The sequence below is a fragment of the Xenopus laevis genome, chromosome 9_10L, assembly GCF_017654675.1.
Source record: "Xenopus laevis strain J_2021 chromosome 9_10L, Xenopus_laevis_v10.1, whole genome shotgun sequence".
Classification (NCBI taxonomy): Eukaryota; Metazoa; Chordata; class Amphibia; order Anura; family Pipidae; genus Xenopus; species Xenopus laevis.
In genome coordinates, this window is record NC_054387.1 from 82730115 (window position 1) to 82755206 (window position 25092).

The window sequence follows — 25092 nt, forward strand, 5'->3', positions numbered from 1 at the left end:
TATACTCTACCCATCCTCGGCTACCAAAACATAACACCCTACATCATACTAAGGGCAGAGACACACGATTTATTCACCCGGCGAAAAATTGCCTCTTGTTTGGGGCGTCTAATCTCCTCTAACTGCCTCCCGCCGGCTAGAATCTAAATCACTGCCGGGATGGCACCCGGAATGCTTCTTTCTCCGAAGTCACCCGAAGTTTCCTCGTGAGGCAACTTTGAGCGACTGCCCTAAAAGTTAACTCAAAGGTGAACAACCCCTTTATCTCATATTAGGAGAGATCAAGCAAGGAGAAATAAAAGATAAAGGCAAGAGGGAGGCTGAGCAGGACACTAACAGATAACAGGATAACCAGTGGAACACCTCTCATGAGCAAACGTAACAGAAGAAAATCTGTTATTTGAATTGGCTTACAGTATCTTGGTTCTTATAGATCAGTGCTGTCCAACTTCTGTGTTACTGAGGGCCAAATTTTTCTGGCCTACATGGCGGGGGGCCAATAACGTAAGCCGGTGTTGACCACTTCCTGTTTTTAAACCACACCCACGTTAAACCACACCCATGTTACCACAAGACCATGTCCACATTAATTGTGGCAGCACACCAAAACACCAAATGGTTGGTGCTCACTGCAGGGATATCACTTATCACTCATATGTGAAAAAAGTTGTTATATTAAGACATACCCTTAAATCCATATATCCCCTCATCCCCTGTGAATAACACAGCACTACCAGCACATGATTAAACACCTTAGGGGCCCCTAATAATAATTTACTTTCAAATGCTAACAAACTCCCAGATCAAATACCAGACTTATGTTCCACAGGCAGAGTATGTCACACACAGGCAGAGCAGGGCACACACAGGCAGAGTATATCACACACAGGGAGCAGAGGGAAGGTAGAACAGAGCAGGAGACAGGGAAACCCATCAGGACCACTCTAAAATGTACATACAGTGACACAGTGCTGGTGCCCATTAGCATTTTGTATAAAGTGTAAACAGGTGAACAATGTGGGCAGTTTAAGTCTGGGTCTCAGGTGTGAACAGTACAGGGCTTTAGGGGTGTGAACAATAAAAGTGTCATAATTGTGAACATTGCAGGGGGATCATAGGTGTGAACAATACATGGGATTAGTCTGAATCAGGCAGGGGCCAGTTAATCTCTGTAGTGATACCATTTAAATTTTACACATGGTAAAAAGACACAGCAGGTAGGTGGGGGCCACACAAGGGGGGTGCAGGGTATTATCTGGATTATTTGGGACTTTAGGACTTTTAGGACTTTTTCTTCAGAAGAGGAATTTCCAGAATTTGTATGACCATACTACAAAAAACCCAACAAAAACAAAAAACACCACCAACATAGATTTATGAGAGCTAGTAAATGGTACTATCTTATTATTACAGAGAAATAATTTATTAAAAATAACTGCTCTATGGAAAGATCATTTTGGTATTTCGGAGCTCTCTGGATAATGTGTTTCTACCCATACCTGTACTTGTGCAAGTTCAGAGTGTAGCAGTGATGTAAAAGTTCCAGAATAGCTTGAGGGTTAAAAAAGAAAAACAGTGACATCAGTCTGTGATGGGAGCCAGATGGGAGCAAGGTTGGGAGGGGAGAAGAAAAGGGCAGGTTTGGACTGAGAGAGGGAGGGCATTTCGATGTCTGCTTTTCATTTTGGGTTGGGATTCTGGGGAGCTGGATTTCCCTCTTTCAGTCCTGATCTGCTACCTTCTATTCCACCATCCCAGCAGCTGAAACCCCTCATCAGAACCTATAGGAAGCAAGAACACCCCTTCTGCAGAGCAACCAAAGTGTCTTGGGAGAAGACCATGAGTGGCATGCATGCGTGAAGCTGATAAGTGACCTACTATCAATTCAGCTCAGGGGTATGAATGGGGGAACAGAAGGGAGGGGCAGTATATTAATGGCAAATGGAAAAAAATGTTTTTACATGCCACCTAACTGCAGGTATTCCCTTGCATGATACACAGAACTGTGTCTGATATTGATTTACACACCATCATTAACCAAACCAAGGTTTTTGCATGACTAACTTCTCATGAACAGAAATGGTACTCATTAAATAAGGCAGTTAAACAAAGAACAAACCATTGTAAAGTGCATGCACAATGCAAGAGGCCATGTAATAATCCAAAGTAAGAAATGACTGAAATGCAAGCTAAGCAGTGTATCATAAACACTAGCAACTTCATATAGGGGATGTACAGTATGTTTAGCTATAAAATAATATGGGCAAGACTGTGTAATGTTATACTTTGAATTTAAATATGAATGCATTATGATTATATAAGTTCTTCTGAAATGGAAAATAGTGATTCAATTCAGTTGTGCAGCGAGATTCAGTTTTTGTGCAGGACAGACAGGATGCAGTGCTTGCAGAATATTCCACTGCTATGTACTAATCTCAGAGATCACAGAAAACGCAGTATACTGTATATCAGGGATTTAGGCATTTAGGTGTTTCCCATATGGAATATTACACAGGGGGATGGAGAGTGATGTGAAAGTATGCAATAGCATACAGGTATAGGATCTGTTATTTAATATTATTAAAGACAAGGGGTCTTTCTGCAATTTGGCGCACCATACTGTGAGGCTGCTAAATCATATAAATATTAAAATACACGTACCATCAAATATAAGTTATTTTTAAAGATAATAAGGAAATTAATAAACAAATAAGAATTTTTTGCTCAAATGGGACTGCATATGGGAAATGACATTCCGGTATTCTGAGTTTTCTGGATAACCAGTTAACGGATAACAGATCCCATAGCTGTACCAGGATATGCAGACATATAATGTAGAGTAATGCATTCATATGGATAGCTACATAATGAGACATAGAATTATTGGTACTCTTAAACTGTGATATAGATAGGAATGTATTAATATATCATTAATATGTCATTTGATATATTCCAGTTTAACATGATGCAGAAGAATGTCTTAACCTACATTATCTTATGCTAAATATGAAGAGTAATGTCACCTTGCAGTGCTGTACAGTGTAATGGACTGGTTTAATTTATTAACATAGGTGCTAAACTGCACCAGTGTATATATCAACAGCAATCAGATCATTGCTTTCATTTTCCAACTTGTAGTAGAATGATGAAAACATATTGTTGCTTTTGGCACTTGCACTGGTGCAGTTTAACACCTATGCTTTCATATTAGCTCCATTGTGGTTTACAAATGAGATGCAGTGTAACATACTGGCAGTCTTATACAGAAAAATGAAGAGTAACAGAAGCCTTCTGAATCTTTTGGGCTCATGCCCCTTCTCCTTTTATGGCTACTAATGGTCGGTGCTACCAAAGTGATTACTGTCTCACCCTTTTCTTTCCTCTTTAGGCATTAAAATCATGAATCCTGTAGCAACTGTAAAGTTTGTTAAATTATTTAGCAGCCAAATGCAGTGTAAATAAACTGGAAAGCACTAAATGGGTATTTAAATAAATGTGCAGTAATGCACAAATGTCAACCTACACACAGTCAAATTTGGGAGGTAACTGGTTCTGCCTGTGTCCCGCCCCAGCCGCGCCCAGTTTTGCAATAGAAAATGCAACCCAGTGAGCCATAAATAGCATCACAATTACAGGTATGGGACCTGTTATCAAGAAAGTGTGAAACTTGGGATGTTCTGGATAACAGATCTTTCTGTAATTTGGTTCTTCATACCTTAAGTCTACTAAAAGATCATGGAAACATTAAATAAACCTGGTTATAGACTGGTTGTGCTTCCAATAAGGATTAATTATATCTTAGTTTGGATCAAGTATAAGGTACTGTTTTATTATTACAGAGAAAAAGGAAATAATTTTAAAAAATTTGGATTATTTGGATAAAATGGAGTCTATGGGAGACAGCCTTTCTGTAATTTTGGAGCTTTCAGGATAACGGGTTTCTGGATAACGGATCCCATACCTGTACTTACTGCCCATTTTTAATATGTAGTTGGCTGATTATTTTACAATTTACCTGTATGTTTGAGCATTGGGTTATATTAATGATGATTATGGCATACAAAAAGTCTGTGGGGACTTTGATCAAACTAGGGGTAATAACTTATTCTTCGAAAGGGCCATATCCTTGGGCCTCCAGATAACCTATAATCCTCAGAGCATCCTCAGAATTCCTATAAATGGCTCCAAAGGAGCTGGAAAATAGGCTATCCCTCACATGGAATTTACAGTCATGCTTTAACTAGCTCCCCTAAGCCAAACAAGTGCATGAGAGTGCAAACCCCTCTGGGCACAGTTTGCGAATTCCTCATTTTACAAAGCTGAATGCACACCAGAACCTAATTCCCTTTTTTCCTGGCCCAAAGCAAAGACCCTTAAATGCCAATTTACCTTGACAAAAGCAAATGAATGAACCTCACTGACACTATCAGTTTTTAGCACGTTGTAAAGCTGCCTTCTGTATGGGGATATTCTACTTTTATTTCTTATGATCTAACCTTTATGAGAGAAATGGCAAAAAAGGGAAAAATCCATTAGTCATTAGGGAGTAAATACTCCCTAATGACTGCCCCACAGGCCAAACAGATGGAGGACTTACAAGGTATGGCCACCTTTTATGGTTCTGATGGCTCATGCAGAGGATGAATGTTTGTAACAGCAGGAACCAACCCTGAATCAACTTATATTTGCTAAATTTTCAATATCATTTAAAGAGTTACTATTGGTATGTTTATGGACAGTTTAACTCTACCTTAAATTCATGCATAGGTGTAATTGAGATACAAATTTCACCTGATGTTAAAGGATGCAGACGAGGTAGAAAAAATGGGAAATGGACACTTGACAATGAAGTAGCTAGGTGAAGTAGGTAGAAGTGCATGCATCCTGGGGACAAAGAATAGTGCAGGGGATGGGGTGCTGCTTGGGAGGGAAGTAGGTTAAAGTCAGGAATAGTTCAATGATGTAGTCAGTGGAATAAGTGGTGATGAAATTGCCCTAGAGGAGAAAGCAGGAAATGGTGCACAAACTAGGCAGTTAGTGGGTGAACTAAACAAGCATTATGGAAAAAATGAAAGAAGAAGTAAGTACACCTTGAAGGTTGCCAGGGGCCAGAGCATTTAGTGCAAAGGTGAGGGGTCTAAATAGGAAGCATGTTATTTGCACCCTTCACAATTAGACTCAAATCTTAGGTGAACATAAGAACATCATTTAGGCTTCATGAACATTCCACATGATGGTCCCTTTTCTCTCTCACCATTGCCACACCTTTTTTTCCTATTGAAATTAAGGGTGTGCAATGTGGTTTGTGTAGGCTACATGATAAAATACTTGTCTTAAAAATACTTGTAGTGCATGACATCTGGGTCTCTTGGGTATTTGGGTTAGCGATGCACCAAATCCAGGATTCGGTTCGGGATTCTGCCTTTTTCAGCAAGATTTGGTCGAATCCATGTTGTTGGCCAAACTGAATCTGAATCCGGATCCAAAAAATCACGTGACTTTTCATCACACAAACAAGGAAGTAAAAAAATTGTAACCACGCTCTGCGTGCACTGTTCTTTTTCCCTCTTTCTCTCCTAATTAACATATGTAAATTAGGGTTCAGTTTTGGTTTGGTATTTAGCCAAATCTTTTACAAAGGATTCAGGATTTGCCCGAATCTTAAAATAGTAGATTCAGTGCATCATTAATTTGGGTGTGCTGAGGAGTTTAGGTCTAAAGTACTAAGGTATTAAAGTTGGTTAGTACCTCTTCTTGGCAAGTTTTAAAGCTATACCTGCTGCATTAAAATAGCATTCCAGATGTTGGATGGATCCAGCATGAGCAGCCAGGTTAAATCAGATCAAATCTGTTTTACAGAAAGCACAGCAGCTACACTTGGCACTCAGATGCTGCATAACTTGAGCCAGTACATAGCTGCTGCTGCTTCTGCTGCTGGGTCGTTCTGTCTGACATTTTACTTGAAGGGCAGCCTGCTTCTTAGTTAAAGGGACATTGTCAACTCATAATAAACCCCTATCTAGAACTAGTTAACTGTCATACTGAGAAGACATAAAGAAATCGATGTAATCATGATTTCGATTACATCGTTTATCCTCTTGCCTCAAGTGAGGGGTGGAGGTGCTATTTCATCACCATGAACATTGGGAGTCAAGGTGAAGTAAATAAGGATGGGCAATTTTAATTTGTCATGTTAATTTAACATGTCAGAGAATGATCCTTACAAATAGGTAACTGTGGCCCTCACAATCAGTCTGAGTGGTCATCAGTGGATGCAACTGGATTGTCTCCAAACTGAAGATCCACTTGGCTGATGGCTTTCATGGTGAAAAATGAATGTGATGGAGCTGATAATATGTGCAGTTGGGCATTAAAGTAGTTAAATGGGATACAGTATAACTTGACCTGCTTGTGTATGTCCAGATTTGGGCCAGAGCTGCTTGGGGAACTAAGCTATACTTAAAACGCTTTATCAATACACAGTGTGAATTAATTGGCAGTGGTTTTAGTTTGTGCTAGACGTTTTGTTCTCTCAAGAGTAATGTAATAGCAGCTGAATGTGCCCTGAAGCACAGGTTTTAGTTTTGAGCCTGACCTATACACACACACACAGGTTGTGGCAGGTGAGAGAGCTCCAGGAGACATATATTTATTATAATGTCACAGCCCAAGTAGTGGACAGTTACAGCAATGGCCAACAAACCAAGGTCCGGTTGGTTAGACCTCCTACAATTCTGGATACTAATTACAGTGCTGACTAAATGGAATTTTGTGGGATGAAGAAAAAGAATCTAATCCTCACCACATCTCTAAGCAAAACAAGCTGGAAAGTCAGAGCTGTGGGAATGGGAAACCATTTATTGTACAGAGTTTCTCAGTCCATTAAAATCTCAGTGTCTTTGTAAACAATATTCTGATCCCCAGTTCTGTGTATGCTGGGTACAGTCTATTACTGAATGCATTGTAGTTGTGTTGAAGTAGGATTGTTCTGTTGTTGTTACTTGTAGAGGAATAGAGCAAGCAGCAGTTATCCAGATGTGCCATTGTGGGTGTATTGGCAAGATGGGCCATCGTCTCTGATCTCTGGAAGATGCCAGGGCTAGAGTTAAAAGGGCTCAGGAATTGCAGGAAGGATGGAGCCCCAGTCTCAGGGAAGTAGTATGTATTTTATGATCTTGTGACCTTGCTGCTGTTGTTGGACTACAACTCCCATAATCTGGGCAAAATCTGGGTGAGAAATATCTCTTGCTGCTGTTGTTGGACTAGAACTCCCATAATCAGGGCAAAATCTGGGTGAGAAATATCTCATGGATATAATGGAAGCATCGAACAGTCGTAGCACAATGTATCCCCCTGATGGCTACACCACAGCTTAATCTGATTTATCTGTAGCAGCTTTGATCATACTAGGGATTATCATACCACCATATGATTGTAACAGATTTATATGCACTGAATTGTGACCTATGCCAAAAGTCTAATGTCACTGGAGATTTAACTTGTTCTGTGTACTGATAAAGGTGCTACTTATAGTACTAGTATCTAGATTTCCTAAAGCAAGATTTTACTGTGGAAATGAACCTGTTGAACAATAGTTTCCAGTATTCAACTCTGCTTTCATTTCAAATATTCATTTTTTTTAAATGTAAAAAAATGCTGCCAGTCTCTTTTGCATGTGAACATAGTATGCTTACTTACCCTTTAGGCTCATGGCACAGAAGAGAACCAGATGTACCAGTACATGATACTCTTCCTGCTTCTATATCTGATAGGGTTAAACAGTCTATGACACTTGCTGCCTTTCCCAGTGTGGTTTTTGGATGCGCCAGCAGTTACTTCTAAACTGTCAGACTCAGAACAGGCAGTAGCTTCCCTTAAATGGATAGTTTTCAGGAACAAAAAATACTGGCGTCATTTCCTAGAAACCCCCTCATCTCCAAAGAGCATGCACTATATAAATTATTGATGGGAACGATAGGGACTGTTGGAACATTTAGGATGGAGTCAGATATAGATCTGCTCTGCTAAATAGATGAAATTGTGTTCAGATGCCCAAAAAGTGCCAACCGTCCTAAAGTTTGACCTTCATGTAGTTAGGGATAAAAGGAGCAAATGTGTAATAAAAACTATTTGGTTGGAGGTACAGTATGGCATTTCAGTGGCCAACATTAGTCACATAGTTTTCTTTACTAGTTACCCCAACCAATATATGAGTCAGGAACAAAATTTGTGGGGTGTTTAATTAACTATCAGTGTTTCAGGGAAACTTGTGGTAATGAAAATGCCTGGAATTTCCCCACACTGCTTCATATTATACACAGGTATGATGGAATAGTGGAATATGTGTTCCATCAAAGCACAGTTTCCATCGACTATAATTGTTGACAGCGAGCTGAAATGCTGGTGGACTGAATCAGTCGAATCACCCAGTGTACAGTACCACTGATATAAAGCAGAGTCTCCCAAACTATGGATGCCAAAAGCAGGCGCAGGGAGGGTGGAACCAACAAGCCAATCAGAGTGAAATTTGGGGAGAATGTTTTTTGCTTACCTATATATTTTTCGGTTCAACCCACGGAGAGCTTGGATGAACACTTTTTGTTGTCTCTAAGATTTCCATTTATATACTGTATATGTTATGCTGTTAATGGGTCAGGAGAGACCTGACAAATATTAGACAACAAAGGGTATTTAAACATAAAAAGTCTGAAAACCACTAAACTACAGTCTCAATAAATTATCAAAACTAAAAATATGTGAGCACATCTGCCTGAACCCTCAGGTCTCATTTGTCTTACTATTTTAGAGAAATTGTAGGACCCATTTTAATCCACCAGAGGGCATTTCTACTAAATGTCTAAAATGTCCCTCGTTCCACAGCAAAGGCTAAAGGCAATTTAAAATAAAATATTATTACTGATTAATTACAGTCCCATGTATGGAATAATTATTTGTATACCTGCTTTACAATATACGTTGTATGTTACTAGTTTTTTCTTAGTTTTATATCATAAACCAAAAGAGCAGTTACAGAGCTTTGCCTGCCATTCTTACCAAGTTCTTGTCATAGGCAGCACAGCTCATTAATATCATATTGCTGTCAAACTCATGTGTAAGGGAGGTCCAAGGTGTATCTGGTATCATCCTGATACTTTTTCTGGGAGAATTTGCAGATATAGAGAGCAGGCAGATTGGCATATGTTTACAAGATGGAGACAACTTTGTATTTTTGATTGTTGTTACAGCTGAAAGCTGATGCCACTGCTGTGACTGTCTGATACTCAACTGTTGACATTGTCTAAGCTAGAAAAACTTTTGGTGCCTTTTATATATATATATATATATATATATATATATATATATATATATATATATATATATACACACACTCATGTACACTTTTATTTTAGCTCCATTTAGGTGTGGAGTTATGTAACGGTTGCTTAAAGGGGACCCGTCACCCAAAAATCAAAATCCTATTTTATCACATTAGTCAAGCAAAATGAACTTTAATTACACTATATAAATTATTTGAATCCTGTTTACTTTAGTCTGGGAATTCAAAATGATAGCAAGTAGGCAGCAGCCATTTTGTGGACACTGTTATTAAGACAAGCTTTGCTTCATCTGAGAATCTTGTTTGTGCACCAGAATAGGGGACCTGATGTCCATCCCCATGCACTGGCTACACAATTAAATGGTTAAGAGAACGGGGGAATGTGGGGAGAGCAGTGACATCTAGGAAGTGCTCAATGGAAAGTGAAAGTAATTTCCTGCCCCGCCTCTATGCCCAGGGCATAGAGGAGGGGCAGACAATATTTGATTGACAGCTAAGATTTTTAAATGAGCTTAAAACAGCAATGAATGCTTTAATAAAAAATAGAAATTGGATTTCATGTTTAATTTGAAAAGGACTTTTACTATACAGATTTGTGTGTCTGGGTGACAGGTCCACTTTAACCCCATCTATCATCTATCTACTATTTATCTATCTATCCAGGGAACTTGTCTATTCTAAGCAACTTTTCAGTTGGTCTTCATTATTTATTTGAATAGTTTTTAATTATTTGCCTTCCTCTTCTGATTCTTTCCAGCTTTCAATTGGAGGTCACTGACCCCATCTAAAAACAAATACTCTGTAAGGCTACACATTTATTGTTATTACTACTTTTAGTAGTCATCTTTCTATTCAGACCCCCTCCTGTTCATATTTCATCAGATTTGGACTATAGCAACCAGATTGATAAAATTGCAAACTAGAGAGCTGCTGATTAAAAAAACGAAATTAAAAACCGCAAATACTAAAAAATGAATACCAATGGCAAATTGTCTCAGAATTCATGACTTTTTATATCATACCATCAACCGGCAATGAGGCGAGTTGAAGAAGTGCAACTGGTCTCTATGCACTAGCGATGTAGACCCCCCAAAGACCCCCTAAGATGCTGAAAAGATAAGCATGTGCAGCAGAGGGGTAAGAATCTTCTCTGTCAGTCTACTGGCTGCAAAGCTGTAGCTACTTCTGTCTCCTCTGCAAGACAGTTATAGCTGCTAGTGATTCAGTTTGCACAAGCCAAGTGCTTTTACTAATGCTCAGTGTCGGACTGGCCATCTGGGATACCAGGTAAACGCCCGGTGGGCCAAGGTGTCAGTGGGCCTCTTGCTTCTAACCATTCGGCCTATTTTATGGTCATTCCATATTTCTTTATGGGGAATAATAATGGAAGAATAGCGTATAGTAAGTAGATATAAAAGACTAGGAGAATAAAGAGGTTGAGTAAGGAGAGGAGGAATAATAGTTTGGAAAGTGGGCCCTCAGCCTAAGGTTTTCTGGTGGGCCCCTGGCATCCCAGTCCAACACTGGTAGTGCTACTTGGAAACCTGAGGTTGCAGAGCCCCCTAGCCCAGAAGACCATTCTCAAATGTGACCATCTCTTCCCCAAAACCTGCCCTCTGGTGAGGGATGGGGGTGATAAAAAGTAACATTGTCTTGGTGACACCTTATTTGCAGCGGTCCACTTACTGGAATGCATAAACCTATAACTAGTAATTGCTACTATATATTCTATTCTAAGAGAGCTCACCTGGTTTTAACCTTACCTTGTAGTAAGGTATCCTGAAACCTGTCCCTTTGTAGGATGTTGTGATGTTGTGGATCCCTGAATATTTTTTTTAATTGTGTATCTCATATTTGCTGTGCTCAGTATGTTTCATACTGTAGCGTATCTCACTCAGGCATTCATGAGGGCGTTGGTGTTTCTTTATAAACATTTATACAGTTTGGAGACATTTTAAGGAGATTTTAAGTTCCATGAATGTTATGAGGATTTGGCTAGGTTTATAGAGGAGAAGACAATAGAAACAAGTGTCTTTTTAGGATCTCTTCCAACAGCCTGTACTTATCACCTATTACATTGAATGGCATGTGGTAATGATGCTTTGAAAAATGGTGCCAGACTTGTAATGGAAAATAGCAGCTTACATATACAAGTGTTAGAGTTCTCTGTCTTCTCAAGCCATAAATGCATCTCTTTTCAGCTCTTGGCTATAAATTGTTGTTACAATCTGTGAGGGCCAAGAAGATATTTTGCACTTTTGTATGGAGAAGGATTTTTGTAAGTAAGGTCAATATGAGATATGAGAGGCGACTCAAGTGCAACACAAACCAGCTCATCTTACTTTTGGTCTAATAGAATGAAAGAGCACATCACTGTAATGGAAAAAAACGTATTTCATTTTAACCATGACGCCTGACTGGTATTCAACTGCTCTGGTTGGTGAAATGGTACTTAATGCCAACTATATTCATGGGAAGGAAAAATGGCATTTTTTTCTAGAGAAAGTGTCAACCCGAGAATCAGTCTTTATTTATGGTTGTATTTACGGCTCTAATTCACTTTCAACTTTACTGCTAATATGGGACCTAACCAGCAAAAACAATTGATATAATGGTTTTTATTTATCAAAGGCAAAAAAGAATTCAATTCAACTACTTATGAAACTGTGCAAGTAGGGATCAATTGAAGGTTAGGTCTGCTTTTTGGCACAGAACTGGGAGTTTGCCTTATGCCCTAACTTGAAAGGGGAACCTTACGTCTAGTAATGAAATTTGTTAAATTATGTTAGGGGTCATTTACAAACCAAACTTACGCCCAGTAAATTGGATGCACTCACCGCTTTTAGGGGCATATTTATTATGCTGGGTAAAAAACAGCAGGATAATATACCACACGATGCCAGACTTCTCTGTGTAAAATTAAGTTAAAAAAGGCAGAAAATCTTTATGCTTTTTTTACTCAGATCGACTTCAGGCAGAAGCAATGTAATATAACAGTGGCAAATCTGGTGTTCGCATGGAGTAAAATGACACACACCTTGATAAATTTGCCATTTATTTTACACAGACTTTTATACAGTTTACAGCATAATAAATATGACACTAAATGTGCACTTTGGAAGTGATGCAACCCCTATATTGGAAATGCTGTATGCAACTTGAAATGGGTGCAACTTACAGCATGTCCATAATTATGCTGGAATCAAGCCTATCATGGATAAAAACATGATGATTTGTGTCCAAAATATCACTTTGCACACTACACTTCTGTTTGAAAATGAATGTCCAACTGATGGTTCTTTTAGTTATTGATGATGTCCCACAGATATAGAACGCAGAACTAGGCAAGGTGCCTTGTTATCATTTAAGTATGTGTATCTGAACTTGCTCTTGCAGTTACATTTGTTTGCTAATGTATCCCTCTTACATCTTCTGAGGAATGGTGAGCAACTGTGCCTATTAATGTGGGGAACTCTGCAAATACCACCCCCATGGACCTGGGTGTAGCTTCAAGGTTTGCACTGTGGGTTGCGTCAATAAGTGCACCAAGCTTATGTCCAGTGGGTTGGATGAAAATGCTGTTTTGAATGCACGCTCTAGAAGTGATGCAACCTTCACTCTGAGATAAAACGTGCTCCTGCTGTACAACAAAGCACAAGCGCAACTGCATCTCTTTTGTCATGTAGGCAACTTGGAGCCACAATTAGGATAGAGTTAAAAGAAAAATGCTGCACTATGTGTAAATGTGAAAATGCAATTTGCACACTGCACTTGCATTTATAATAGGGATGCACTGAATCCAGTATTCGGCCAGCATTCCGCCTTTTTCAGCAGTGCCTGGCCGAACCGAATCCTTAAAATCATGTGACTTTTCATCACACAAACAATGAAGTAAAACCCTTCCTTGCCCTGATATGCATTTGCATCAGTATTCAACCAAATCTTTCATGCCAAAAGATTCAGCAGAATCTGAAAATAATGGATTTGGTGCATCCCTAGTTCATAACATGATGTATCAATGTTTTGAAGTCTCTGCTAATCTGAATCTCCTGGCTTAGACTGACTAACATTTACACAGTTTCCTTTATTACTTGCTCTGTTGTATGTGGGTTAGACTTTCTTTAACAATCACTGTAAAACCTGCTAACTACTACATACACTACACACAGCTAGAGAGACTTAAAGTGGACCTGTCACCTACACATAAAAAGCTGCATAATGAAAGTCCTTTGCAAATTAAACATGAAACCTAAATTCTTTTTTTCGTTAAATCATCCATACTGGTTATAAAGGTGTGTAAATATCTGAGCTGTCAATCAAATATTATCTGCCCCGCCTCTATGCCTGAGGCATAGAGGTGGGGCAGTCAATTACTTTCACTTTCCATTCAGCACTTCCTACATTTCACTGCTCTCCTCACATTCCCCTTTCCCTTCTCACACTCTGTAATTATATAGGGCATTGCACATGAGAATTAGGTTTCCCATTCTGGTGCATACACAAGATTTAAAAAAAAAAATAGGCAAAACAGGCAAAATATATCTGGTGCTCCATATTTGGGACATTAGGGACATGCTCAATGGTTTCTGGCAGGTCCAGGTTTCCTGAGGATTGCTTATCATATAACTTATACCATATAGTTTTGATACGCCTTTTAAAATCAGGGTTGGGCAGCCTTGAAAACAGGGGCATGACTACAGAGGAAGAGACCCTACAGCTGCAGGAGCGCCCAGGAGGTATAGGAGGCCTCAGGAGGCCCAAATAAACGGCAATTTCAACATATGTTGGTAAAGCAGGACAAACTCTGTACAACAAACAAAATACTATAGACTAAAACTGTATAAACAGCTATAATCAGAATATGAAAATAATGCATACCTCCCAACTGTCCCTTTTTCAGAGGGACAGTCCCTCTTTTGACAGCTCAACCCGCAGTCCCTCATTTGTACTGGAAAGTCCCTCTTTTCTCTGCACTGAGCAGCCAGAAAAAGAAACAAAGTTTCTCACTTAATTGGCTTTTAGCAGAGAGCCCAGAACAGCCACAGGTGCAAATAAGATACTTTGTAACAATTTTGAGACACAAAAACACAGTTTAGATAAGGAGAAATATTTTCAAATTTTCATAACCTGCCAAATTTTGTAAAACGAAAATGGTAATTAGGGGGTGTGGCCACAGAAAGGGTGTGGTCAAAAAAATTGCTGCGCTACGTGCGGGAAAATTTTTTTTGTCCCTCTTTTTACTTCCAAAATGTTGGGAGGTATGATAATGTATAATGGTTGACTTCAACCTCTGATAAATTCCTTCCAGTCACTTTTAACCCAATTGAAATGCAATGCAGTTGTTGCTTGAAGCATAGTAACCCATGTTTCCAAAAGACAATTGTCTGCCATGATTTGCAACCTTTTTCATGTCACCATGTATGACTCCATCATCCAGAGATGGAACAGTTACATTAGTAGAGTATGAGTTAGTCGCTCATTTGGGGAGGCACAGTGTGTGCGAGCAGGGATTATTAAGCAAATTTATGATTATTCTCAGGCAAATGTCTCACTAGTCACGATTCACTAATCCCCCCAGCCTTCAAATTTAAACTTTTATTTCAAATATTTTAACAAGCCAAATCCAGCAGGAAAATTAACTATGCAGGCCCCTTTGGGAAGGGTTTATTTGTTCATAAAACATGAGACTAATGCTAATAATGATCAGCTTGTAGCACTATAACTGACATAAGAGTGTAGTTTATGGTGTTCCCCTGCTAGCTAGGTTGGTATGAGACACTAAAGTTTTCCATCAGCTAGAGTTAGGCCCATAGCACATCTCAGAACACTTAAAAAAGATTGCCTACATGCTAGGCTTCAGAATCCTCTTTGGATTATTTTACATCCCATAGTGGTTTTCCTCATGGAAAAGCCTCTTCAAGGGCTGCATGTGGGCATTTCTTAGTTTAAGCTTTTTTCTCTTTTCTTCCTGAATCTTTTATTCAATTCCTGACATGCATATTGTCTAGTTTATAATATATGACATTTATAACTTTGTACAATATGTCAGTGCTCTCTTTTTTGGTCTCCAGATTGGCCAGTGGTTTAGGATTCCTTGCATTAACTTTGGCTGTGCACATGCACAGTTAGGCTATTGACAAATAGGCTGTTTTCAGCCTGTGTGTAACCGCACAGATCAGATTCAAATCAATGGAGCAGGGGCACTGAGCAGATCTGCTTCTCTCAGCCTTCAAAATTACTCTGGCTGAGAACAGCCGCTAATCAGCCGCTGACAACAGCCTGTGTGCCCATAGCCTAAAGCACACATTGGAAGCCTTGTAAAGTACTGAGCATGAGCCCATCTCAAACACACACAAGGAATATATACTGGAATATGTACTTAATTTAAAGTCATATTAACTAGTAGGTTTCAAAGGACCCTAAAGACTTGGCCAGAGAGTGGTTGGTTGAAGTTCGGTGTATGAAATAGAGACTGTGTGCATGGATAAAAATATCACCACGTTCTGTTTGGGAAGAAGCTTTAATAATCTAGATTTTTTTAAAAAAAAATGTAACTTCTTTTTAACATAGATGTCCAATTGTTTTATTCAGCAAGAAAGACATCATTTTTAGTTTTCTAATTCCATATCGTCAGTATAATATCTGGTAATAAGGCATGCAGTGGAATTTAGCCAAAAATGAATTGGAGTCAACAGCATATACATTGCTAGTGGTGACTAGTAGGTAAGTGGTCAGGGACCCCTACACTACCTTGTAAGAGAATCTCCTTTCCACTATGCTACAACAGTTCTTTATAGAAAAAAGGCTCCCATATTCTCTTCTCCAAATACAGACCCCAAATAGCTCCTTAAAGGGGTGGTTCACCTTAAAGGTAACTTTTAATAAGTTGTAGAATTGCCAATTCTAAGCAACTTTTCAATTGGTTTTCATTATAAATTTTTTATAATTTTATAATTATTTGCCTTTTTATTCTGACACTTTGCAGCTTTCAAATGAGCGTCACTGACCCCTTCTAAAAAGCAAATGCTCTGTAATGCTACAAATGTGTTATTATTGCTAATTTTTATTATTCATCTTTCTAATCAGGCCTCTCCTCTTTATATTCCAGTCTCTTATTCAAATCAATGCATCAAACCATTGATCATTCGTTTTCAATACAGATGTGTTAGAGCTCAATCATCAGGTATATAGGTAGAAAAAATAGAATTCTATTTGTATCTGATGATTCAGCACCAACAGTGGCTGATGCCACCTGATTAAAAGCACCTGATCAAAATATTCTGGCCAACCCAATCAACAAGCCGATCGATGTCCAAGTCTTCTGCCAATATCAGTCGACTCGTATCCCACCAGCCACACACCAAATGACAATGAAAATGTGTTTTGTACGATTTTATTGGTGCATCTATGGCCAACTTTAGACAAAGGAGGGTTGAGATCTTATTGGCTGATGTGATAATAACGATATGTTTTTTACTGGAGGAAGAGGGTGTATAGCAAAATGTTAGCAGAGATTCACAAATATTTTCGGCACTGCTTCGTTACTGCAAAACTGTACTGTACTCATCCCTAATAATATCACTTTAAAGTAGTATTAAAAATGTAAATATGGTAAACGTACAACATATACTATTTTCTAATCACATTAATGTTAAAATAAATGCATATACAGGTATGGGACCTGTTTTCTAGAATGCTCGGGATCTTTTTACACTTTGGCTCTGTTCAATTTCTAATTAAAAACTCATTCTCTATAATAATGATACAGATTTGTGTGATTTATGTGCGGCAGTGATACTAATTACCACATCATATATTCATATCCCAAAGATCTAAGACATCTGTGAATTAGGGAGATTGATGTAAACATGCTGTTAATAAATTCTCCAGTGACAAACAAGGCCCTGGCTCCTATAGTATTTATTTGTATCTGTGTGTCAGATTGTTTGTCATTGCCTTTCTCCCAACAAATCTCCTGGCACTTGTATAGAATACTGGGAATTAATGGCAGGGGACCCAGCTTCAGTCATCAAAGACATCTACAGCAAATTTCAGTATAATGTAAACCTGCCATTGCCTTAAGTAAACAGTATGTTTCTGTGTGATAATCCACACGCATTTCCCAAGTGAATTTGGCCTTGACTAGAAAAGGACCTGTTTGGTTCAGATAAAAAAAATCAAAATTCAAACATAAATATCAGCCCAATCTTTGTGTTAGGGCAAGGGCAAACAAGCAGAATTGGGGAGATTTAGTTGCCAGGCGACTAATCGCCTCTTCTTTGGAATGACAATCTCCCCGAACTGCCTTTCCTCTGCCTTCCGCCTGCTATAATGAGAAAACGCCAGCGTAATGGCACTTGCCGCACTTCGAATTCTGAAGTTGCCTTACGAGGAAAGCTGAAGAGTTAACACTTGCATGTACCCACAAGCTTGGATGTAACTGTACACAAAGCAGACCCTGGAGGGAGGAATAGAGGTCAACTGTGGCTTTGACTGATAAGTTGTAGTGATGGACGAGTAAATGCGACAAGCACGAATTTTGTGAAACCATAGAGAAAATTTGCTGGCGAAAAATCCACCAAAAATTTGGCCCTGCATCAGGATAGTCACGCTCATAAAATTTGTCGCGCTTCAAAATTATTCGGACACCCATTGACTTTAATGCATTTGGACAAAATAGGCGCGTGTATAAAAATTGTCGCAGGCGCCAAAATGAATGTGCATCAAAATCATTTGGACTCCCATTGACTTCAATATGTTTCGCAAATGTTTCGCCATTTTTTGCTATTATTTGGCGAAACGGGACAAATTCGCCTATCACTAATAAGTTGGCACAGGTATGGGATCCGTTATCTGGAGGCCCGTTATCCAAAAAGCTCCAAATTACGGGTAGGCCTATAGACTCCATTTTAATCAAATGATTCAAATGAATAGAAATCTGAAGTAGTTGAAGTAACTGATAGCTGAAATAATTGTTTATGAAACATGCTGTAACCAACATTTTGGGGGGTTCTACAATGATTTTGCTATGGGGTCAAGTAACTTCTAGTTATACTACTGGCTTGGGATAAGTGAAGAATCTCTGAAGGCATCCATCAGCGGAAGGGCCAACTTTTATGGCAGCTGGTTGCTGTTGCACTTGTTTTTTGCAATATATACTGTATTTATAATATTATATTATAGTATAGCAATCAACAGGTCTTGTGCAAACAAAAATACATTTTTAAAAAATTAATTTACAAACCAAATGTTTTGGTCACTGTGGCCTTTCCCAATGGCATACAATAATATATATATATATATATATATATATATATATATATATATATATATATATATATATATATATATATATAATATATATTATAAATATATACAGACAAATATATTGTCAGATGATTGTTGGTAGACAGATTTGTTCAAAACAAGATTTTGTAGGTTTTACAGAGTTAAAAAAAAACCTTTTGAAACAGATAACATTTTTCCATGATTAACAGTTAATTTGTTTGCCAGGTTTAACATCTTTTGTTGGTTTGGCATTTACGAGTGATGATGTGTTAGAGTACTATCACTGGCACAATAACCATAGAACGACTGTGTGGAAAACTGTTTTAAAACTATTTTAAAGAAAGCTAATAATGTTTTTGTATAAAGTGTAATATGTGTATTAATCTTCTCTTTTTCTGTATGGTCAGTTGGTTAATACCAGTGTTAGTCATGATCATATACTGTATAATGATGAAGAGAAGCCTGTACTGTACACACAGTGGCTGACAACCTACAATTATTGAGCACTGTTGCTATAACTGGGAGTATGTTGTACATCCATTGGGATTTATAGATGGACTAGGAAGAACTGGTAGTGCAGCTGCTAGATGCTCCTTGGTGGGGCAGCATATAGTATTTGATTTCTGTAGCATATCCATGTTCTCTAAATATCTCTACTTGTACACAAATCTGTTCCCACACCTCTGTTCCACATGCTGGGTCTGGGTGGTCTATGTAGAAAATGTAGGAGAGGTTTGGAAATATAGCTAACTTTTGTTTTCAGGGGACAGATGATTCAAGTGGCCAGATAACTACAGTATTATAGAAACATCTGCTATGTTAACACTCATATAACCAAAGAGGCAAACATTCTATAATACAAGAATATTACAATAAGCACTGTTTAAATACATCTCATTTTGCCATTTGACTAATATTAGGAATAATGCATGCAACATATTAAGCACATACAGAAGCATGGGGGTAGGCAATGTGAGCTGGAACTGAAATAAAGTCATTTTTTGCTTTAATGATTTAATTTGTTAAACAGAATACTTCATTTGGACTAATCATAGGCCTCTAGGGGGACATATATAAAACAGAGGGGAATGTATGACTCACTGGTGAAATAATTGGATAGGAAAACTTTGGTTCAGACCCCTGCTACAACTTCATTGTCACTTATTTGTGACCTAGGTAATTTATTAAATAGCATATTTAGTTCAGTATCCACTGGCAACCAGTGTAATGGTCATAATGTTATACTAAGACTACATAAGGCATTCATAAGATAATTGGTTTCTATTAGTTACTGCTATGGGCCAAACTTTGACCTTATAACAAACAACAATATTTAAATTTTTTAGTGCCGTCAGCACCAAATATAAATTGTAATCCTACTGAACTTCATAGGTCTGTATATTGCTATGTATAACTAGTAGTGCCAGTGGCAGTGGAAAGGCTTGTTGACAGTTTATGATGCTCATTTCCATTTTGACGTGTAAATGGCCTTCAAAAAGTTGCATGCCATAGGTGGTAATGAAGCAGCTTTAAGTGGACAGGAAAAAAAAGTGCATCTCACAAGAGGTTAAAGAATGGATAACTTTTCTGGCATCATAGAAAGCACATGTGCCCAATGTAGAGAGTTGGGAGAGTGGAGATCAGAGACTGGCGGAAATAGAATGCAGCTGTGTAAGAATAGCAGCCGTCCTTTCGGCCCCTGGTGAGGAATGGTCCCACAGCTTAGACCAAGAGACACATGTGCAATGAATCAGCTGTGCTGGGGAACAGCTGGCCCATGTTAACTTGTGCCCTATTTTGAATTTGACTTTCCTTTAGATCTGCTCATCTGCTCTGCATATGTCATAACCATCTTCTGCATTGAGCAACAGAGCAGCGGGGGAATAATACAAGCAAAGCCCTGGATTTAATAAAGGATAATAAAATAAAATATGCAGTTTTATCATGCGTGTTCATGGGAATCAGCTGATCTCTACATTAGAAGGGCAACACATTGCATGACGTTGCATCCATAATCTGCTCATAAAGGGCCATCAGCTGATGAGTTTATGAGTTTTAGATAATTAGTATAAGTGTGTGTACACAATCATATGTGTATGAGTGTTTCTTGCCTGTTGTTCTCTGCTACAAAGACCATCATAGATCCTAACGGGAGGTAGGACTTCAATAAAGGTTTTAGCCAACTTAAATATGTAAATATATAAATATGTATATAGATTCTAACATAGCTGTCTAGGTTGGATTTAGCCACCTCAACACCATCCAATCTGACATCACAGGGAATAGTCCAGACACAACTTCAGAATGAACGCTTCTTTTAGTTGACCATAGCTTGCCAAAAGCATTACTATTACTCCATGACAGAATAGGTATTGCCTGTCCTAATCAAAATTCAACAGGAAACATTTGATGATGCTGTCTTAAGAATCATAATTAGGAGAATTCAGCTTTACTTGTCATTTGCTATTAATATAATGTTCATCTACATGGTTGCTCATGGCCAGTCAGTTGCATACTCATACATAATTGTATTTTCCATTCTCAGTAATGGAAGTTCTGTAATTAGACATCTATATGGAAAAGAGCTCTAGCGGCCTCACAGTCAGAGGTGTGAAGGGTTTGTGCTGGCTAGAAGGACGCTGAGGTAATGTCACTTACTGGCACAGACACTGGGAGTGAGACGTGGCACTCATGGGTTAGTACCAGTCACAAGATCACTTCTAATTTGTGTTTTTTTGGCCCTTTCTCATTGTCCCACTTCAAAAAACAACATTTCATTTTTGGTGAAACAGAACATTAGGGCCAACAGTTGGATTTGCTTCTGAATAAACACATTAAATGCTAATTAGTTGCCTTTGGTGCTCAAGTTATTGTAGAACTAGCATTCCCAACATCTGTCGCTAGCTCCAAAAAAGGGGGAGTGTAGAAACTTTTAGTTATTTAACAGTTACATTCCATTTTGTTTTTGGGTGGAGATCACACATAAATCTGTGTCATTAACAGAAAACTTTGAAGTTTTTAAAACCACTAGTTGTTAATTAGCAAATTTTTATTATACTAATTAGTGTTTTAGTAGTATTTAATGCCTATATCTGTGATTCTGCATCTTGGTAGGAGTGTGTTCATGTGTACTGAAGAAAAGAAGAGAGGATAGAAAACAAAAGTCCAGTAGCAAAATACGATAACAAAACTATATATGTTGAAACATTCACACAATGGTTTGCAAGCCTTCATTTTAGTTCTTAGATAAAAGCAGCACTCCCAGGCCTTGTTCACTGATAACTTCTGCACTTTCCCACTTTACATTAGCAGCAGTGTTATCCCAGGTGGACATGATGTTTATTCTAGTTTACCAAATAAATGGACAGGGCTGTTCATTTAATGGTTTCCACTGCGGCTATGCCTGTATAATTTTAATGTATATGTCACCAGCTTCCAGAAGTTTTTCAAGTGATTAATGAGATGTAACCAAAAGTAGAAACACCCTTCCATTGTTATTCCTTGTCAGTACTTTCTGCAATAGTAATACCTCACCACTATAACTCATTATTGTGAAACCACAAGAAAATCTGTGGACTTTTCCATTCGCATATACACAGGGCCAGAATTAGGGTTAGGCACCTGCCTAGGATGCACTTCTTATCACTTTCTTATTTATCAACATGATGTAGGTCTATATGACACCTATTACATTTAACACTGCCTATTTCTCATAGTTTTAACAGTTGGCCTTCTATGTCAGGTTCATTGGTGTACCTAGTAAACCCAGTCCAACACAGGAATAGCATATTCAGTAGTTCCCCCCCCCCCCAAAAAAAAACCCTTGACAGTTCCATCACATATACATATCATAGCATATCCTTTTATTCTCTCAGCTGTCTGCCACTGCTGATCATCGTATTGAAACAAGAGTGTGAATCTGTTCTCTAATTTGAATAAATTAGAAGTGGAGAAGGAAGTACTTGCTAAACCAAAACCGTACTCCCATTATAACCCTTTTGCTATGGGTTTGGAATTCTAAAATGTTAATATAAAAGCAAGCACATTAGTATGCTTTTGTTCTTTCTGATGTATTTTGGGGTATGTCTTCAATAAATAATGGTTTCTTTGTCTCTGCCTTTTGTCTTAATGACAATAAATAATTCTGACCCTAAATACAAGCTTACAAATATTATATTTCTCAAGCTCTCTAATCTGTGCTGCTAATGAATACCAGATGCCTTTTAATAGCTATGCAAGAGTTTATACCATGTGTTAAATATCATCCCTGATGAGCAATACTGTAACTACAGTATGTTAATGGCCAATAGCAAGTACTTTGAGAGCATGTGATTGACAACACCTACTTGAAAGGGGATGTTCAGCTGATAAGTATCAATGTTGCCTGCCCACACACCATAGAAGGGTTGTTAATATTGTGGCTCTATTCATTTCCAAAACATTTATCTACAAAATTAGTTTTGGTTTACAGGAATATTAAAATGGCGGTTAGAAATATTAGGAGGTGAATCTGTTATGGTTTTCTTATTGTATAGTAAGTCTTCCCATAACATTTATAAAGGTGCTATTAAGTCTACTCTCAGATTTGACCATGACCTAGACAGCCATTGTTCTGTATTATTTTACTTTGTTTTCCCAAGGCATCTTAAAATTCTTAAAGGGGAAGCAGACATACATAAGGGGGTGGGTTGGAGGGGGGGTTCTATTTAAATGCTGATAGACTACATACATGGGGTGGGTTTCAAAAAATAAATCATGCATTAATTTCCCAATGAAGGTGCAAATTTAATGAATGTAATGTTTAATACTGAACTGGAGGTGCAATTTTCTATTGCTAAAAAAGAGTGTACAAAGAAGTAGATATTAGTCTTCTCACACTTTTAAATACCCTTGTTCAATTGTATCACTGTTCCAATAAAAAAAGGAAGGGCACAAAACAAAGCTGCTACTACATGCCTTTTTAGCTTTAATAAAATACATGTTACGAGGCTTCCCCAGAAATACATATAAATATATCCACTTACTGTATAAGTTTGGCATCAATGTCACTTATCTTCCCATTAACATGGGCAAATCTTATTAATGGAACCATGTTTTGTGATGGAACTGTTCTGTAGTCTTTTTGGGTATGTGATGAGTTAGATGTTTATTCCATTTGTTGACAGAGCAAAAATGAATTGAAATCTCTGTTTGTTTCAGTTCAAGCATCAGGTGCTAATATACCATACTTGGCAAGATGAGGGAACGTGGTGTCCTGCTGCTGGTGACTGTGTTCTGCCTCATGCTCTCAGGGATGCACCAGGTGGATGCACAGGACGGTAAGTGTCAAACCATAGCTAGAAGGTCAAGGGAGAGAAATGATAGAAGTTGTTAAATAATTGTAGTTCTCAACCAAATTATGTGATAGAAAAATGAAATAAACAGACGTTCTTGTCTTGAAGGTACAGTGAGTCATTCTATCTTCTTTAGAAGATGGGTGGTAACACATGCATTGTGGTGCTTGTTATCGTATGACTATGGGTTCTGATGTGGGTCAACCAAACTGAATGTGTAACTTCTCATAAGGTCTATTTTTCACTAGGCTGACTGCAGGATACTATGCCTATATTTTTTTTCCACTAGGCTAAGTATAGTCTTGAATGGATTTGTCCTCAGATTTTTTAAGCTTCTTTCTATGGAGTGTGGAATTCACTTTGTTTCTTACAGCAGTGTGCAAAACCTGGTTCAAAAACATTTCCATTGCACCTTGCATAGATAGTAGGACATCATCCAGTACAAAGGTAATGGGGATAGAACAAATACTAGCCTGACTTCATCATAATGAGTTTGTAATTCCATGATGCCTCTGTCTATAACACACCCAAATGCCATGGACATTATATAATTCATAAGCTTGGGTTTCAGTAAAGAATAAATTCAGGGTTTAAGGGTACACCTGCTTCGTGCACTCTATTATGACTGTGTGTCTTTCAGCTTAAAGGTCTACACACGCAATGCTTGGGAGCTGTGTCAGATGCATGTTTCATGTGGATTCATTGTTATTTAAGCTTGATCTAGTGGTGTCACTTAGAAGTGTTGATTTATCAAAACAGCGATGATCCTATTTCCTCAATCCAGTGACCACCCAGAAAATAAATGCTGCACTATACGGAGACATATGTACTACTGGAACGATGTGGACTAGACTAGTATTTTTTGAGGCTCTTAATTTTATTGGGGAAATGTTCATCAGTGCTTACTGAGAACAGCTTTCATTGGCTTCATGCATGTATGTAAGGCCACTAATTCCATGAATTACTTTTACAGTGAATGGACTGGCACACATAGTTCAAGCCAGAATGCCAGCCAGTGACTTTGTAGTCACAACTACCTTTGTCATTGGTCCTTTACCCAGTGCACAGTTTGTAGAACAGTGGGCTAAGCTGTTAATCTTCTACTTTACTTCTCCTTTGCAATGAAATGTTAAG

General features: G+C 38.2%; 1 protein-coding gene across 5 annotated transcripts in view; it reads left to right on the forward strand.

Moving 5' to 3' along the window:
• Window positions 1-1667: 1667 nt before the first annotated feature.
• LOC398368 (collagen alpha-3(VI) chain) overlaps window positions 1668-25092 on the forward strand; it is a 78911-nt gene continuing 55486 nt past the window's right edge. For all 5 annotated transcript variants that reach the window (XM_041577019.1, XM_018236068.2, XM_041577020.1 and 2 more), the window contains exons 1-2: window positions 1668-1896; window positions 23825-23943. In XM_041577019.1, the coding sequence (XP_041432953.1) occupies window positions 23862-23943 (82 nt within the window). In that variant the 5' untranslated portion in view covers window positions 1668-1896; window positions 23825-23861. The remainder of the gene's footprint in view (window positions 1897-23824; window positions 23944-25092) is intronic.